Source organism: Culex pipiens, chromosome 2 (genome assembly GCF_016801865.2).
Source record: "Culex pipiens pallens isolate TS chromosome 2, TS_CPP_V2, whole genome shotgun sequence".
NCBI lineage: Eukaryota > Metazoa > Arthropoda > Insecta > Diptera > Culicidae > Culex > Culex pipiens.
The window spans coordinates 106,666,131-106,684,725 of NC_068938.1; the positions used below are offsets into that span (position 1 = coordinate 106,666,131).

The window sequence follows — 18,595 nt, forward strand, 5'->3', positions numbered from 1 at the left end:
ATGGAGTTATTTTAGTAAAAAAAATCACTTCCATTTATTTGAATATTTTTTTAATTAAACACAGCTTGCATATTTCCTTATTTGATTATCCTACAGTATCTCAAGATTTTTAATCTTTTTACCCGTTTTTTAACTAAATTAATTTTTCTTTCCCTTTTATCCCATTTCCAGATGCATCCTCCTCGAACGAAGCCGTCCACCTGCAGCAGCGACTGAAGAGCCTCAGCTCGGAACTGGTAACGCTGCGGAATCGACTTCACACGGGTGCTGGCCAGACGGCACCGGCGGCCACGGCGGCCGGTGGCCCAACCGTGGCCACAGCAGTCAACAACGCGGTCAACAACGCAGTCAACAACTCAAACAACAGTACAGCAACGCCAAATCCAAACCCACAAACGCTCGGTGGCCACGGAACGACCGGAGCGGGCCTGGTGGCCGCGGCCGTCGGCGGAGGTGCGATCAACATTCTGTCACACCTGAACGGTACCAACGGCAACAGCTGCAACACTAATGGCAAGGTACGGAAAAAAAAACTTCAGAATCAATCACTCTCCCGGTGTGGCGTTCAACGGGGCCAAATGACTGTTATTAGGGGGAGGTTCGAGCTGTGTTTGATTTATTTGAAAATTGCTCGACTTTGGATTGCCGTCCCATTTCTGCGTTGAGTTGGTCGCAATCGATTGCGCTAACGAATTGCGGGAAATCTTACTACTTACCATGGAGTCACTCTTAATTTTATCCTCTCACTGTCTATCCCTTCCAGAGTCACATGATAGTGGCGTCGGCGCAGTGCATACCGGCCACGGGCAATGGCGCCGCGACGCTTGGCAACCACCAGGCGAGCCAACAGCACTCCAATAATGTGATGCCGTTGGTTTCGCCACGAAACACCTCCATCCCGTACCCGCTGCCCCACCACAACAGCACCGGAACGATACTGCTCGGAGGTAAGTCTGGCGCTTAACTTCATGCAATCTCCCATAGGAAGCCCAAACATATTTGCGAGCATAATAAGTATGAGCATAAATTTTCCCTCGTGAAAAGCGACACCGCCTAGTAGATGATCGGCGGGTAGATCTTGGCGGGTTTCGGTGCGTGCACGATGAAAGATCACCCGAGTTTTCAACCCCCTTGCAATAAAAGGGATGAGTGCTCACTTTGCTCACTTTGCTAGTGAGGGATGTTTACCGATTGATACTCGACGGTATTTTTTTTCTCGAAAAATGAAAGGAGAAACTTGTTTTTCTATGATTTTACCAGCAGGGTGCACTGTTGCCGTTCATTAAGTCTCCAAACTGAGGTTTTTATAAAAAAAATAATTGCTTTACAACTTATGAAGCGGCTCTTCTTGTGCCGCCATACTCTCGGATATTTTTGGTGCAGAGATAATCAATTGACAGCATTTCTATCACTCATTTGCAACACTGATTGCTTTACAACTTTGTCAAAAATCAATTTCAATCCTGAGATATTCGATAAAACCGAAAAAATCCGTGCATTGTTGTCTTTTTTCATATGAAAGAAGTTTCAATTTTGTCGTGCTATCTTGACACACTTAAAATTGGTGTAAGTACGGCAACTGGCCAAAGAGATTTCAGGTCACAACGCGTTTGACACACGTACATTCCCGACTACCGTAAACATTTTTAATTATAACTTGGGACTCCGGCAACCAAACTTCGGGACAATAGGGGGATGGCGTCACTATTTTTAGACCACGTTTTCCACTTTTTCTCATCGAAACCGACTACTTTATCGACTTCATTTTGCTGATAACGTCGAAATACAGGTCTGATTATGACTTAAAATTTTGGATCGTGCTGTAATTTTATACCATCAGGTTTAAAGATTTTTTTTTTCAATTGGATGTATGGCCTTACAGATATAAGTTTAATTACATTGCTCATAACTGTAAATAGAACATTTTTTTCAGTGTGGTAGAAACCTGAATAGGAGAGACATACCATCCTGCATTTTTCGTGAGTCTTTTTGTAACATCTTAGGGTATTTCCTCAAAAATTTTGAGCGAAAAAAAATCGTGACATCACCTTGAAATTCAACTTTTAACTTAAAAATCAAAAAATCTCAAAGAATCGGCGTGTATTTTTGTTTCAGTGTATTTTTTTCAGAAAGCCCGTCCAATTTCCTACAAGTTTGTCTTTGACCACTTCTTGATACGATGCAACGGCTTCGAGATACAGTAATTTTTGAATTGCAAAATACAAAAATATTTAAAAACCTTACGCCCTTCTCAAATGTTATTTTCGAGTACTATTGGCTCCATATACACAAAAATGGCTTATATAGGCCTAGGATAACATGTCTACAAAGTTTCATTGAAATCGAAGAGGGTCGGGTACAAAAGTTCCAGAAAAATTCCTGATTTGAGCTGGAATTGCTCTTACCCAGAATTTAGTTAAATTTAACAAATTTCATTGAAGTAAGTTTTTCGATCTGACACAATTGTGATATCTTTCCATCCTTTTTGAAAATGTTAGAAGCTTTGATCTACGTCCAAAGGAATGAAAATTTTGCAAAACATTTTTTTTATTCAGATTGGGTGTAAAAAATCACCCAATTATTATTTAATTAACAATTTTTCATGGGAGCTCCCCTAGGGGTCCTCTAAGGATCATTTTCTGGCTTAGGCAGCATTTTTTAAACATAAGTTTGGTTCTAAAAACAGAAAATGAACCTTAGGGGACCCGTAGGGGTGCGTCCATAAAAAAGTTAATTTAGAGATAATTGGGTCGTTTTTACCCCAGCCTTGATAAAATAAAATAAAAATACTGGCCAATTTCATTCTTTGGGACGCAGATGAAAGCTTGGGATGTCCTCTTTTTGATGATACGATTGTTATCTTGGAATAATGTCATTTAAGCATAAAATGCCCCATATAATAAACTTTGAAAAATATTTGCAACGCCTAACACGCAAAAATCACCTGAAGATCTGAAGATATTTTATGATATTGTTACAAACACTTGTGTAAAATATAATGTTTAGTTGAATAAGTCGTTGTCGTCCAATTAAAAACGCTCTCGTTACGTTTTTGTGACCTAAAAGGCACCAGGAAGTTGAATAACCTAGTCAAATACAATCAGCAATAGATATCAAGTCTCGTTTTATTCTCGTTGATGTAGGATGTAAAAACCTACACTTTAAGGCCCAACTTCAGATTAATCAAAGATTCCAGACCAAGCCAAACGACGCATGCAGCTCCATCCTCCAACCTGTCGAGTCATCATCGTGCGCCTACAGGGCCATCGTAAACTTTTTATGGGATCAATGCCGAGAGAGACGCATTTCCAAGCCATAAGTCGTCACCACCGCCGTTGTTGCGTTGTAATGATTAGGTTTTGTGGCCCAATCAACTGATGCTAACCTGGGGTTGTCACAAAAAGAAGCCCCCATAAAGTCTGCCATCACAGAGGACAGGTGCCAGAGCTGGTGTGATGTGATGCAGCCTCAGTAATTAAGTTTGTAGCTTCTTGGAATGTCTAATGACTGTGCGCCGCAGATGAAGACCACGGCGATCAATTCGTCCGTTATCGCGATAGGCCACATCCATCTGGAAATATGCTAATCTCGGAAGAGGGGGGGACTCCTTTTTTGGGTGAAACCATTTCACCGCGCGCCAACGACTTTCTGTTTGGTCGGTCAAGTCCTCTACTATTAAGTGATCACTAAAAAAGTGGAAAGATGCCGTCTCCTAGGAGATTAGGCTTAGTCGCGAGAAAGAAAGGCAACAACAAAAAAACAACACACGCCCGGGTTGGGTGATGTGGTAAAAGCATCATCAGCCACCAATTTGTTTCACAGCATCATCGTTGGATCACTGAAGTTGAGGAGAGTTGGCTTTCATCTTGAGTTGGGCCCCAGCTCCAACTTGAGCAACCCAACAACAACAGTTACTTTTAGATTTCCTTCTTCGGAAATAACGCCCGACACGTTCCTCTTCTGCTCGTCCAGAGTTCCCGAGAGCGCGGCGGTGAAACGAGCTTCGTGGAGTTCCTTCTTCATCACTTTAACAAACGCACATCTACAAAATCTACTTAAGCCGCGGCTAAGGTTAGGGTGTAATGTGAAAGGGGAAGAGGGGGGTAACCATAAACGCCGTAGTTGAAATGTTGGACTATTACAAACCAGTCCCGCTGCAAAAAGGTATATCTTCATTGATTAGACTGCTGCCTCAGAAGTTGTTTTTCTCAATGAACGCGGGAGCAATTTTTATAATTTCTTGGCTCACCACTTCAGCAAACGGGTGCAAATTGCTTGCTGCCGTCGAAACGGGAGCTTCCAGGGGGTTTTACCCTCAAAGAAAGAAGGGTTCGAGGGTCTCTTCAGTCTCTAACTATGCGTGAAATTGAACGAAAACGCATTGGAGCATGATTAATGATTTTGGGCGCGGGTTATCGGAGCGGCACTGGATTACGCAGAAATAAAAGGGGTTTGGATTGATTTTTGAGGTTAGACCATGAACCGTGTGAAGCTTTCGAGCTGAACTAGTTTTGCCTAGTATGAGGATTAGGGTGTTTCATCCAAACAAAAAAGTTCTCAGAATCAGGCAAACCGAGGTTCCCCTAGTAGAGGATACCCATAGGGACTCTCATGCCAAATATCAGCCATTTGGTTGAGAATTGGCCTGTCCCCTGCGGTTCAAAGTTTACATGTAAATTACTATGGGATTTTTATGCATTCCGTTCAATCGTTCCTACAGGTCTAGGGACAACATGGATTCACTCGGAATAAAGACAGGTGTGTAGGGGACAGGCCAATTCTCAACCAAATGGGCTGATATTTGGCATGAGAGTCCCTATGGGTAGGGGAACCTCGGTTTGCCTGATTCTGAGAACTTTTTTGTTTGGATGAAACACCCTAACGAGAATAAACACAACTAGTTCGAATTTTGGTAGTTTGGGGATCCTAAAAAATATTCAATCAGTCTTGAAACTCTCTTTCCATTTCACCTCAAAACTTTTCTTCGCTTTATGATTAGCAAAAACGCCACCATCGGAAACGCGAGGCGTGTCATCAAAATGCGAATCACAAGCATTTTATTATCCCAACAAAATAAAACCAAAAAGCTCACACCATCACACGCGTGAAAAGCGGCTCGTCTGTGGTGTTCCCATGATTTTGATTATGGTAATTTCAGAACGACTTCAGCCTGGAAAGTCAACTCGGTAGCGGGCCAGGTCAAAGCTTTGGCATTAAAAAAATACATGTGTGTAAGGTTATAAAAGAACCGTTGACACCTACAAAACTCCCCAGGTTTGAAGTGTGTGGGAACTTTGGTTGACTTGCCATTGTGGTACATGTGAAGCTCAGATTTGTACTGCTCGAAATGAAGCAAACATAAATTTGAACGTTTTTGCAGTTGTGAATCTGAATGAAAGTAAAAATCTCTGCTTTAAAAGGAAAGAGCACAAAAAAAAACAAATTACGCAATGGGTCAATAATAGAGACGTGCTGTCGATTTGGAACAACTACTTTGTAAACTGCCTTGAAAAAACAATCTTGAAACAAAATAGCACAAGAAGGGTATGCTTCCAACCACTGTTTTGCCTGAACTGTGTGCAACAATTTACACCTCACCCCAAAACCTTTAAGCGAACAAAATATCGGCAGATTCGCGAACATAAAAATTAGCATTCCGTGCACATGTTGCGACGTGACTACATGCCAGGAGTAGCCACCTTTGAGGTTTGCACGTGGAGGGTCTCCGGTGGCGAATATGATGGATTGCGCGCACTTGGCAGGAGTCCAGTAGTACGGGTAAGTTCGCTGGTTCATCAACAACCGATGATCGTGGCTTTGTTGTTTTCGTTCTTTAGCAGCTCTGTCTGGTAAAAAAACAGCCATTTACAACCGGTGCACCTTATGAATGTCAATTAAGGGTATTTATTTGGAAAAGTGCTATTCTTTAAATTCACATTATGGAGACTACGTAGTTTATGTACCAGCACTTTAGTAACATATTATCAAGAATCATTTAAGGCAGTGTTGATTATTTTTGAAAATTAAGATTTTTGAAAACGTTGAAAAAAAATTTAAAATCATTAATCTTAAAATCTAGATACCTAGATATGAATCCCAGCAAGTTTAGTACAAAAGAGCACACAGGCATCGATTTGATAAGGTCAAAAATATCTAAAATAGTAGTTTATGCAACAAGTTGCAAAAAGAGGATTTTTTCAGCACGAGTCGTACATTTATCCAACGAGGTTCACCGAGTTGGATAAATACGACGAGTGCTGAAAAAATCAAGTTTTGCAACGAGTTCCATACAACATTTTTTGCAATTCCGAAAAACACCCATTGAGTAAAATTTTAAGTCAAATTTTCATGTATTTTGTCAATAAATCGCTTAAATAGAACTTTTCAGCATTTATTTTGAGAAGTGTTGCTATTCGATTCTGTTATTTTTGGTACAGAAAAGTAGGCTATTTCGTCGTTCAAGAATGACAGAAAATGTAAGTAGTTTTACAACGAAATTGCAAAAAAGCACTGAAATGGGTTGAAAAGTTGAACTTTTCAGCACTTGTTTCGAAAAGTAACACTTTTCAACATTTTTTTGATTTAAACGATTTATTGACAAAATACATGAAAATTTGACTTAAAATTTCACTCAATGGGTGTTTTTCGGAATTGCAAAAAATGTTGTTTGGAACTTGTTGCAAAACTTGATTTTTTCAGCACTCTTCGTATTTATCCAACTCGGTGAACCTCGTTGGATAAATGTACGACTCGTGCTGAAAAAATTCTCTTTTGCAACTTGTTGCATTAACTACTATTTCGCATGCGATTTTTTTTCGTTTTGTTTACATACCTACATTGATCATATACGAAAGCCATTTACGACTTGTGACTTTACACCGACAAGTGTTGTAGTGAAATCGGTGTTCCGCCGGGTAATCCAGATGATGAATTTTTCGGTTTCATTTTACTGATCTTTCGTGCGCGGGAGAGGAGAGCCGTGTTCCCTTTCGAATTTTTCTCTTCATGACTGTCGAAAGTTTTTCTTTTGATGAAGATTCTTTTATCGTTTGTTGCGGGTCTTTTAAAATGTTGAGGTTATTCATGGTACTTTAATTTTTTACATTGAAATTTGGTCGCATATTTCGATGCCACTTTGCTCTGTTCTGCTGGAATTAATTTGCTGAGTTATTGCCTCTTGAAAAAATTACGCTTTTTTGGGGATGTTGAGAAAACCTCATATTTCCTTATATTTTTCTTTCAGAGGCGATTTCTCAGCAACCATTACTCATACAGTCCAGACTCGATAATCCGAAGTTTCGATTATCCGAAGGTTTGTATGGGACTTCGGATAGTCGAATTAAGCAAAAAATTTTTTTAATTTTCTTACTTTTTACATCAAATTTGAGTTCTGCGACCTTATTTTAGTCAAATTTGAATATTTGATTGCCTGCATTTTTTCAATATGTTTTTACCGCCATCTTTGATTTTATAATTCCACATCATTTTAGAGTAGTTTATGGTTCATACTTAAGCTCGACCATCAAAAATAAGACAAGAAAAAAACTTTATTTTTCGTGTTTCGATTATCCAAAGATTCGATTATCCGAAGTAAAATTTTTCCGAGGCCTTCGAACAATTGATTCTGGACTGCACATTCATGTCTTTGAAGCAAATTGTATAGGGAATTTTCAGATTTCTCATGGTTCCTACAGATAAAATATGTCAAATTATCATCGAAAAATCAGTTATAGGTGGCTATAACTTGAAATCGGTGAATTTTACATCTAAATTCAAGTAAAAAAGTCAAATGGTTTTAGATCTTCGATTATTTTCTTTCATATAAACAATGTCCAGATATTTTTGATGCGATTTTTTTTCTTTTATTACAAACATTATTCCTCCTTGACCCAAAATCGCAAAAGTACATATGTTTGCCCTTTGTAACAAACAACTGCAACATGAAACCGCCGTACGCCGAACCCACCGAATCGTGCCTGATAAATGCCCACTTGTTAAGATTACAAATGGAAGAACATTAATTTGCACCGTTATAATCCGCACCGGCGTCGTCTCTTTGCGCAAGACGACAAGACCTCCTGCAGTTCGAGTTGATCCAACTCAAGACCCGTGGGCTCGCAACCACCGACAACCCACAACCGTTTCGTTTGGCGCGCAAATTCCCCCCAACGTCACGTCACGTGACTAGTGACTGTAATCGGCGCTGACAGAACTCTACTTTGTAACGCTCTAACTCAACGGGTTTCTTCCAACTTCTCAAACGACCTCCGTTTAATTGGCTTTCCCAACTCGCTTCTAACAGCTTAATTTGTTTTTCTTTCTCGTTTTGCACAGACACTGCCCTGAGTGGAGGTGGGGGCCAGGCCGGCCTAACCGGTGGCGGAACCCTTCCCCGGCGGACATCCGTGGGATTCGGCGGCAAGACACACCAACAGCACGGCGGCGTCCAGGGGCTGTCCTCGTCGGGTCTGCTCCATCCGGTGCTGCAGTCCGGAACGCTTCACAGTAATGGCGGCCTCGGCGGCGGTGGCGGCACCGGTGCCACCATCGTCGGGTGTACCTTGGCACACGGGGCCGGTGGTGGAGGAGGGGTAGGGGGGACAGGAACTGGGAGTTCCGGACCGCTTGGTGGTCGTGGTGGCCCGGGATTCAACGGAACGGGTCACGGGCATGGTATCGGGAGTGGGTTCAACGGTGTTGGAGGAACCAACGGCAATGGCAATGGGAACAGCAACAGTGGTGGCGGAATCGGTGGCAACAGTGACGGTGGAGTGACCGGTGGCCAGCGGAAAACCGCGTCCAACATGGAGGACCTGATACACCTGCCCGGACCGCTAACCGAGGACGCCGTAATGCGGACACTCCAAACCAGATTCAACGAGGGGAAATTCTTTGTAAGTACGCGGGAAGGCGCGGTCAGCTTTTTTTATGGGTTTAGTTTTATTTCCGAGTGCAATGCAATAGAGACTTCAGCGCAGTCTGTGTGCTGACCATAAAAATACAACTCTATTTGAACGGAGTTGTGGGGTGTGGTTTTGCGTTTATTTTACTATCTTCAAGTATGTGGGGTAATTCCGAGCTTTGATAAGACGTACGTGCTTGCTTTAATGGAACTAGGAGGTCGTTGAATTCCATTGCTTCGCTGGAGAAGCATTAGATGATGGCTTCATGGATCTTATAAACTCAGCTGTTTAAATCATTGTAAGGTAAATAAACGAATGTAAAAATCGTTTAAACTGCTCAGTAAAAGCGAAATATATCATTGGGTAATCCAATATTCAGCTTATTGAAAAAAACAAGCTAAGCTAGCAAAATTCTCAATTTTTTCCTTGGACATAGATATTGCAATTTCAATATTCAAAAGTTGTTCTTATAAAGACCGTTTTTCAAAGTTATGACACAACCACCTTCATAAATGTTGCAAACACACAGAAAAAAAATCAATTCCCGTAATCGTAAATTTGTGTTCATGAATTTGAGAACCACGAAGGAATTAATTCATGAGTATAGTGCATTTGCACTATAAACGTGAATATATTCCCTTGTTGTTCTCAAATTCATGAACAAAATTCACGATTTCGAGAATTTACTTTTTCCAGCCTAGCAGCCTAACATTTGAAAAGGTCATATGAAACTTTAAAATTCCGTTTTGACGGTGTCTTAACCAAACAGCCTATAGCTGGAAATATTTTTATCGGATTTCTCTGGAATTTTATGTAAAATACCGTCATCTGTGGCGAATCGGGACTACAGTCTGAATGGGGACAGCAGTTTTCAGAGCACCTAAAGCTTTTAAATTTGGAAACAGATGTACACATTTTGTTGGTCTGAGTCTATTCTAATCGAAACCAATCAGAAAAATCAAAATATTGTGCTCCAACATGGTTAAAACTGCTGTCCCAATTCGCCCCATGTGTCCCGATTCGCCCCAGTTGACGGTACCTAAAAATTGGAGGAATTCATCAACAGGATTCTGAAATATGATATTTTGAAAATAAAAACCAGATTTTTCGAAAAATGACGAAAACGGAAAAAAATCAACTTTTTCCATTAAAACTGCGATAATTTTAAAATTCTATACTATTTTGGAAACCGTAATCTGGGGTGAATCGGGACAACAGTCTTTATAGGGACAGCAGTTTTTAGAGCACTGATAGCTTTTAAATTTGGAGCTCGATTTGTTGGCCTTGGAACACATTTTGTTGGCCTGAGTATGTTCTAAATGAAACCAACCAGAAAAAACAAAATATTGTGCTCCAACATGGTTAAAACTGCTGTCCCGTTTCGCACCATGTGTCCCGATTGCCCCAGGTTACGGTACCAAAAGTTGCGTCTTTCAATTACTATGTTTTTACGAATATGACAATGGAAGCAACCTCATTTATTGTTAATTTGGCGCAATCAATTCAAATAACACAATTTTAATTTGAAATTTGTTAAATACACAGTGATCACCACGGTTTATTTTCCGAGTAGGTACTTGAAGATAAATAATACTTTTTATATAAGATATGTTTTATAGAAAAGTCAAATAAAATTGATTAAAATACATAAATATATTTGTCGAATCTCTTATCAATATGTCTTGAAAGACTCTAAACTAAATATTTTACAAAAATGTTAACCCCAACAAAAGCTTGATTATATCATTGGAAATACTAAACTTGAAGTATCCTACCGTTAAACTGCGAAAAACCCCATAAAGTTTCCAAAAGATATTGTTTGCATAATACAATTTTAGCTCTTATTCAATGATAGGTTAGATAAGCGCAGTTTTGTAAAATAAATAGTGACATTGTTCAAAATTTTCGATCTCTATCTCATCTATCTAATTTTCACAGATTGACACCGTCTTCTTTATTTTGTTTTTATTTTTCTTTTTGGTATGAGTGGTTTTAATTCTTTGAGGAGGAGTTGCTCGTAATAAAAAAATAAATAATATCCAGAAAATTTGAAGAAAGTCGCTATTAATTTTGCAAAATTGCGCATATCTCAGCTTATATTGAACAAAAGCTGACATTGTAAATTAAAATGTGTTGACCGTTTTTTACAATCTGATTAATAATGTCTGGATTTAAAAATATATATTGCAAATATCATGGGATATTTCACAGTTTTGCTGAGAAGTACTCCAAATTTAGCATTTAGATTCATCAAATTTATATTCTGTCTGTATTTAAATAAACCATTATAATCATTTGTACACAGACATATTTTTACTTGTCTAACCATGACTTGATTTTAAGGGTAATTTCATAGAATGTTAGAAAATTGGGAAATTTGGGTTTATAAACTTTTATTGGTGTTCAAATACAAAACTCGACAATTTTGAAGTTGATGTCAGTAAACGCTTAACTTTCGTCAAGGTTTGATAGATTTGGTAGCATAAGATGATTCCATACCATTTATTTCAGCAATTTAAAATATTATTTATTGGCAGGGAGTTCAGGAATGTTCAGGGAGCCCAAATCTATCATACCTTGACTGAACTGAAGCGTTTACTGACATCAAATGCAGGCAATGACAAGTTGTGATATTGGCTAATTCCCTTATACTTTTATGACCTCTAAAAACTCCTGAAATATGTTAAAATTGTCTTAAAAACTACTGTCCCTATTCGGACTGTATTTCAATCTCGGCCCAATCGAATTTACTACATTAAACTCTGTAGATTTCACCATAACGGTTCAATGTTCATTTTTTGAGCGATTTTATACCTTTTTCACAATGAGGCTGGCAAAAATAACATCGACATGGAAAACCGTCAACTTGAATGCTCATAAGTCTGAAATCGCAAATCAGATCATCCATCCTAACAGTTCATTCAAGATCAACCCAGCTGGGCGCAGGATCGAGTTGCACGCTCCCATCGCTAAACTCATCCCATCGGAACTGCAATCTGAATTGCATATATTTACACTGCACTGACTGACCGGTTGTACTTCCACTAATGCACGGCCATTTATAACATTAAGGGTTTAAGCTTTCTTGAGCCCCAACCGCGCTACGTTTGTCGGTCCAGTCCGTTTATACGCATTACTTCTACTTCTTGTGGCTAGCTCTTTTTTGCCCCATCACTTTAGTACGATCTGCTAAGAAGCATAAAAAATATAGTATGAGTACGAGGTGGCTCGAAACCGGTTTTTAGTTGTTTTTTTTTACGCCGGTAAAGAAGAAATGCAATTCACGAGGTAAATATTGTGCGCGCTTTGTAAACAGAGATGGTTAGCTTTATGCAGATATGCTAAGCATTTATTATTTTTTTGTGATCAATTTTAAATTGTAGGGAATCTCGAGCTAAAGTGGGCTTATGAAATTGCACACAACAAATTGCAGTTATTGCAGCTTAAAACATTAGCTAAATGTTAGTTAGTTGCATCAGATAATTGCCGATTTGAACATCCCTGGTTCGAATCCCACCGCGAGAAGGCATTTCCGCCATCTTGGTCATCGATTATAAGAGGGGTCTCTTTGGGGCCACCGGAAGCGGCTGGAATGTTTGCGGCATGCGCGTAAACTTTATGGCAATTTAATGGACTGAGTCACATTGGCCTGATGCTTGGAATAGTTTTCCAAGGAGTGCGCACTTTTTCAAGCGATTAAAATGCAATTACCACTGAAAGTGCTGTCCAGTATTGCGTTTTTTTATTGAGCTTTCGACCGATAAACAGTTTAGTTTCGCTTCTAAGTAGTTGAATAATTCAACATCCTAACCGAAACGGTTATGCCTCTTCAAGCTCATCAAGTTTGCTCCCGCCCAAAAACTATCATATTTCACTTTTTCGCCGCACAAGCTTTTGCTTTTTATTAATTGCATTAATTTTGCAACAGACTCCACGGGGAGGCAATTTTGAAACAATAGTGAAAACATGGCCAATTTTCTCGCCGTCGTCATTTTTGGGTTTTTTCTTTCTCGGAAGTTGTTGGCTGTCATCGGGTTTTCGGCAAAATTTTCGGGGGGAAAACTTTGAGTGGAGGAGCAGCAAACAAACAACAAATAATCGCCACCAGATGTTGGAGGATGATGATGGAAAGATTTTGGGTGCGATTAAAGAGGCTGCCGACGGTGATGGTGCTGGGAATTAGCCAAGCCTCTTGCAATTCATTGCAGAGGAGATGAATTTCGGAAAGGAAGGATTGGATTTTTACGTGGAAAGGTGAAGGTGGTTGCAAAAGAAAATTTCCGCGCGTAAGCTACGCGATGATTGTGGATGATTCCGAAATTCACACGAGCGTTTTGGGATCATTATGCTCATTAGTTTGTTCGTGGTTTTGCGAATTAATTTGTGGATGTAATGTTTTGCAGCTGTAATGTCTCTTGATTGGAGCGATCATCGGATACTTACCTAATGTTTACTGCTTGGTTAAGAGTGATTATGCAATATCCTACAGATATTGCCCATAATTGAAAAATCGACTCTTAGAACAATTCGTGTATTCCGTAAAATACGTGTTATGGTGTTCGTCACCAATTTTATCTTAATTGATTAATGAAATATAGATTTTCTCTATATCTTAACAAGATGTCTTATTGGTATTATTTTTGTTTTGATGAAACTTTATTCATAAAAGATTTGCATTTGAAAGAGGAGATCTAAAACTGCAAACGCTGAACAACCAATGGATTTTTTCTCTAAACACTTGACATTCTTAATTCTCCGCTAACTCACACAGCAGTTGCCCCGACCCCTCTATGATTTGTATGGGACTTCGGATAATCGAATCGAATCGAATCAAGAACAAATTATTTTGTTTAACGTATTTTAAATTGTTTTATCAACAAATTCTAGTTCTTCGACCCCATTTTAGTCAAATTGAATAGTTGATTGCCTATGAAATTACCAAATGCAATTTCTCATTATTTCAACAACACCATATACTTAAGTTCGACAACCAAACATATGACAACGGAAAGATTTTTTCCGTGATAAGATTATCCGAAAATTTAATTATCTGAAGCGTAATGTTTCCAAGGTATTCGGATAGTCGAGTCTGGACTGTATCCAGGTTTTTAAGCGAAGATGGCGTTCGAATGGTGAACGCCCGAAATGTCAAAATCGCGCAGTAGCACCAACATTAGAAAAAAAAATGTGGCTGTCATGCTAGGCACACTTGTTCCGTAATGTTGGTACCACTGCGTGATTTTGACATTTCGGGCGTTCACCATTCGATCGCCATCTTCGCTTAAAAACCTCGATAACGCTTATTTTAGCCACAGAGAACAGATGTATATCATTGAACAAACAGCATTGAAAAACGTGTGTAAAAATTCAAACCAAAATACGTTGAAAAGAGCTAGGGTGTGCACCATCCGCCTAGATAGCGCCACTTCCAAAATCATGATGGCCTACAGTAGCAGAACGTTGGACCATCTAATCACTACATAAAACATTCCGTACGAACGACATCAGACCAATGTCTGACTGTCCTTCATCAGAGGGTTGCAATTTTACGCGCCAAAGAAGGTAAACAAAACGAAATCGGACATAACATGTGTAAAGGGACTATTTTAAGTTGTCGCTTGAAAAATCATTTTTGAATGAAATTTCTGTTAGGTTTTCGTTAATGTTTATGCATTTTTGCATTATTTTTAGTCAACTGGAATTATACAGAAGGGAATTTTCTATTTAAACGAGGTTAACATTTATTTTCTTTCGGAATTATTGAGCCTTTTTCATTGTTAAGTCAAGTATTCTCAGCCGCGACGGTGGCGCCGTCAAGCGTATCCTGCACACTCTAATTTCTTTGATGCAAGATTGTATGCAACGCACTTTTTTAGTGCAACAGTGTTTACACACAAGTTAGAGCCTAGATGTACATCTGTTCTCTGTGTTTTAGCATTTTAAATCAAATAAAGACTTAGTAATCCTAAAAAAATGTTTGAGACCACAAAATGGTACATAACATTAATGTGTAGGAAACAACATATTTTTATAAATTTATTAACATTTGCACATTTTCGATAGTAGCATAACTAGTAATGGTGTGAAAATTAAATTACCTTGGAGAATTTGAACGGTGCGCGTCGCGGTTATCACGCAGGATTTTCGATGCCGTTTCCGTCTTTGTTTTCCCCCCGATTGTGTGTGTTTTTCGGTCCTTGCGGTTTCGCGTTTTATTTGTTTTTATCTTTCCACAGCCGGCTGTCTAAGATTGAATCATTTATGCTAAACTTAACACCAGATAACCGGGAATAATCTCATCCGCATCCTCCGACTGTTTGCCTTGAGAATGCATAATACATCACATCATTAAACAAAATTTATTGATTATTGGGTCGCATCATCATCCTCTATGTTGAATCCTGGCCATTACCCTTACCCACTAACAAAATCCCAAGTAGAAGTAGTTTTCCGGCACACGTGGGGGTGTGGATATCGTATAGAACCCACCCTTTGTAGCAACCTGTGCTAACTAACATTCCCGTCCCAATCCCCCGAGATCTACAAACTGACATGGCTGGCGCCGTTGGTGGCCAATGACTGTTACCTATTTGCTCCAGAACTAGTTTTAATGATCTTGATGTTTTATCTTTTCAGCGCATTCATACATGCTGTTGATAAGGGAAACACCATTAGATCGTTTAAGCGTATGGTCGGTTGTATTGATAGGATATTACGGTCCTGTTCAGCAACGGAGAAGGACAACCATGGGTGGTCTCTCATGCTCATGCTCATGCTCAAAATTAAATTGTATGTTTTGAGAAATTAATAAAATATCTTTAACTATGATAGCCGATAACATTTTACCTTATTTTTTCTGCTCCTGATGCAAGCTTCGTTTTCTGTGAAAATTAACAACCGGGTGAGAATTGCTCCATATTGCACACCTTTTTCAATTTTACTCTTTCCCTAGCATTCCTACAGCATTATTCATATTTAGTACCTCGACTCCACTCCAGAAGTTCCAACCGAATCCATACAACGGCCTGACCTCAACCACCATTCTTGTCCGTTTTCAAATCGAACGCCGTAAATCAATTCCCATCGCATGGCGATCCAACTTTCAGCACCTTGGTGTAAAATTTCACCCAGAAGCCCACCTCGCCAGCTCGCTGGTGTTGACCATGAGCCATCGGTATAATTTCAGCGAAAGCCTGAAAGCTAATTATACCAACGTGAAGATCTCCGTGAAGGTTCTGCCAAAGTGGCAAAGTGAAGGAGTCACTTCTTGGAATCCTTGACATCGGTGGTCATGGTAGCGTGACCTAACCTCAACGTGGTCAGTTGAGCCGAACGCAGTGTTGATGTAGTTTGAAGGTTTGGTCAGTAGAACCTTGCCAATTCCGGGCTCCATGAGTCACGGCGCAGACTTTGGTTTTCAAGTGGCGGTCTCGAAAAGAGTCGACTTGTGTGAGTCCGGTAGTCCTGTGCGGAGTTGGGCTCTCTATGGTGCAAGAAACAACTCCGACCGAGTCGGATAAATTATTTATTTATTCGAGATATTGTTTTTTGTTGAGCGCCGCGCCGCGTTGAGAGACCCTGGGAAAAAGCTGCACGTGCGCGGAAAATAATACCTTCGACGACAGAGATAGATTACGCGGATTTATGTTGGGTACTCCGTGCAGGCGCTTTAGTTGTAACACTGCAGCAGGGCAAGATCTAACAGTAGCCTGTCCCATTTTGAGGTCATGTCGAGGAATTTCAGGTGCTCACTTCTTAAATGATAGATTATGATGTTAGGAACAATGTTTTCTTAGACAAGAAAAAATAATAAAATACTTTCTCGCACCCCCTACTCGATTTACTGAAAAATGTCACTTTTTTGAACAAATTTTCTAAAATCGCTTGGAATCAATACAAAAACTGATTCGATCTGGTGAGTATTATCTTCAAACGATAGGTTTTTGTCCATAGATTAAGATGCACTATCAATATTGGACCAAAATCTAAGTTTTTGGACTCTCCCTGGCGGATTTATGTCGAAAAAATCGCATTTTTTTGAAACTTTTTTCAGAAATGCTCATTTAATTTAGGGTAGCCTATTTTTCCCAGTAAAACCAATACATGCAGCTTGTAGGAAATTTCATGGCGAACATTTTTCCCTCTGAGAAAATGCAATTTCGACACTCCAGAGCCGAGATATTTGAGTTTTAGTGAGGAAAAATGTGCCAATTTTCAAAATTTCTCAGAATTCAGAAGCAAGGCCTACTAATTACCCGATGTTGCAAGCATGTGTCGCAAAGGTCAGGGTATGCTTTCTTATAGTAATTTTGGCCGCTGAATCCGAATCTGAAATCAAAATTCGTGTAAACAGTGATGTTATGTAACTACACCCTTTTGGAATGTTATTTGCGTGATAAAATCGCTGCCATTCAAATTGCTTGCAAGTTCGATCATACTTTTTTCGGTTTTCGTAAATACCACTTTGATTCAGCGATTTTCCACTCTCCATATCAAAAAGATTTGTTTTGTATGGAAATTGGGGAGGAGGGGGTCAGCGATTAAAAAAAAAGTGTCCACGTGGTTTATGGATAGTCCCTAAGCCACCACCAAATAACAATATGCGATTTTTCGAATTGCTTAAGATAATCAAAACGTAAAAAACATTTAACAGATCTGTAAGTAAAAAATCAATCAAAGTGGAACGAAAACCGAGAAAAGTATGACCGAACTTGCAAGCAATTTGAATGGCAGCGATTTAATCACGCAAATAACATTCCAAAAGGGTGTAGCTACAAAACATTACTGTTTACACGAAATTTGATTTCAGATTCGGATTCAGCGGCCAAAATTACTATAAGAAAGCATACCCTGACCTTTGCGACACATGCTTGCAACATCGGGTAATTAATAGGCCTTGCTTCTGAATTCTGAGAAATTTTGAAAATTGGCACTTTTTTCCTCACTAAAACTCAAATATCTCGGCTCTGGAGTGTCGAAATTGCATTTTCTCAGAGGGAAAAATGTTCACCATGAAATTTCCTACAAGCTGCATGTATTGGTTTTACAGGGAAAAATAGGCTACCCTAAATTAAATGAGAAATTCTGAAAAAAGTTTCAAAAAAATGCGATTTTTTCGACATAAATCCGCCTGGGAGAGTTCAAAAACTTAGATTTTGGTCCAATATTGATAGTGCATCTTAATCTATAGACAAAAACCTATCGTTTGAAGATAATACTCACCAGATTGAATCAGTTTTTGTATTGATTCCAAGCGATTTTAGAAAATTTGTTCAAAAAAGTGACAATTTTCAGTAAATCGACTAGGGGGTGCGAGAAAGTATTTTATTATTTTTTCTTGTCTAAGAAAACATTGTTCCTAACATCATAATCTATCATTTAAGAAGTGAGCACCTGAAATTCCTCGACATGACCTCAAAATGGGACAGGCTATCTAACAGTCTTCGTCCGAAGGGAGTTGTGGGACACACAAGATACACTCGAGCAAAGTTATGCAATTCTGGTGTCGCGCATAGTCTACCTGAGGGTGTAGAGTACCACTAATGGCTTAACCTCAGTCTGTGGAGGCAAAAAAAAAACTTCGAACTAAATCTGCAAACTCTTAAAGTGGTGGCATGTCACGAGCAGCGAGCCAACTTCTTGGAATGTATTTTGCTGAGGAGGTTTTGTTTTTGCTTCTTTGGGTTCCACTC

The 18,595-nt window shown here is 39.4% G+C and overlaps 1 protein-coding gene across 1 annotated transcript in view; it reads left to right on the plus strand.

Moving 5' to 3' along the window:
• The window catches only part of LOC120414734 (myosin-I heavy chain), a 107,908-nt gene that overhangs the window by 53,920 nt on the left and 35,393 nt on the right, over positions 1-18,595 (plus strand). Inside the window, 3 exon segments of the mRNA XM_052709203.1 lie at positions 172-518; positions 764-947; positions 8,335-8,894. Of these exon segments, the coding sequence (XP_052565163.1) occupies positions 172-518; positions 764-947; positions 8,335-8,894 (1,091 nt within the window).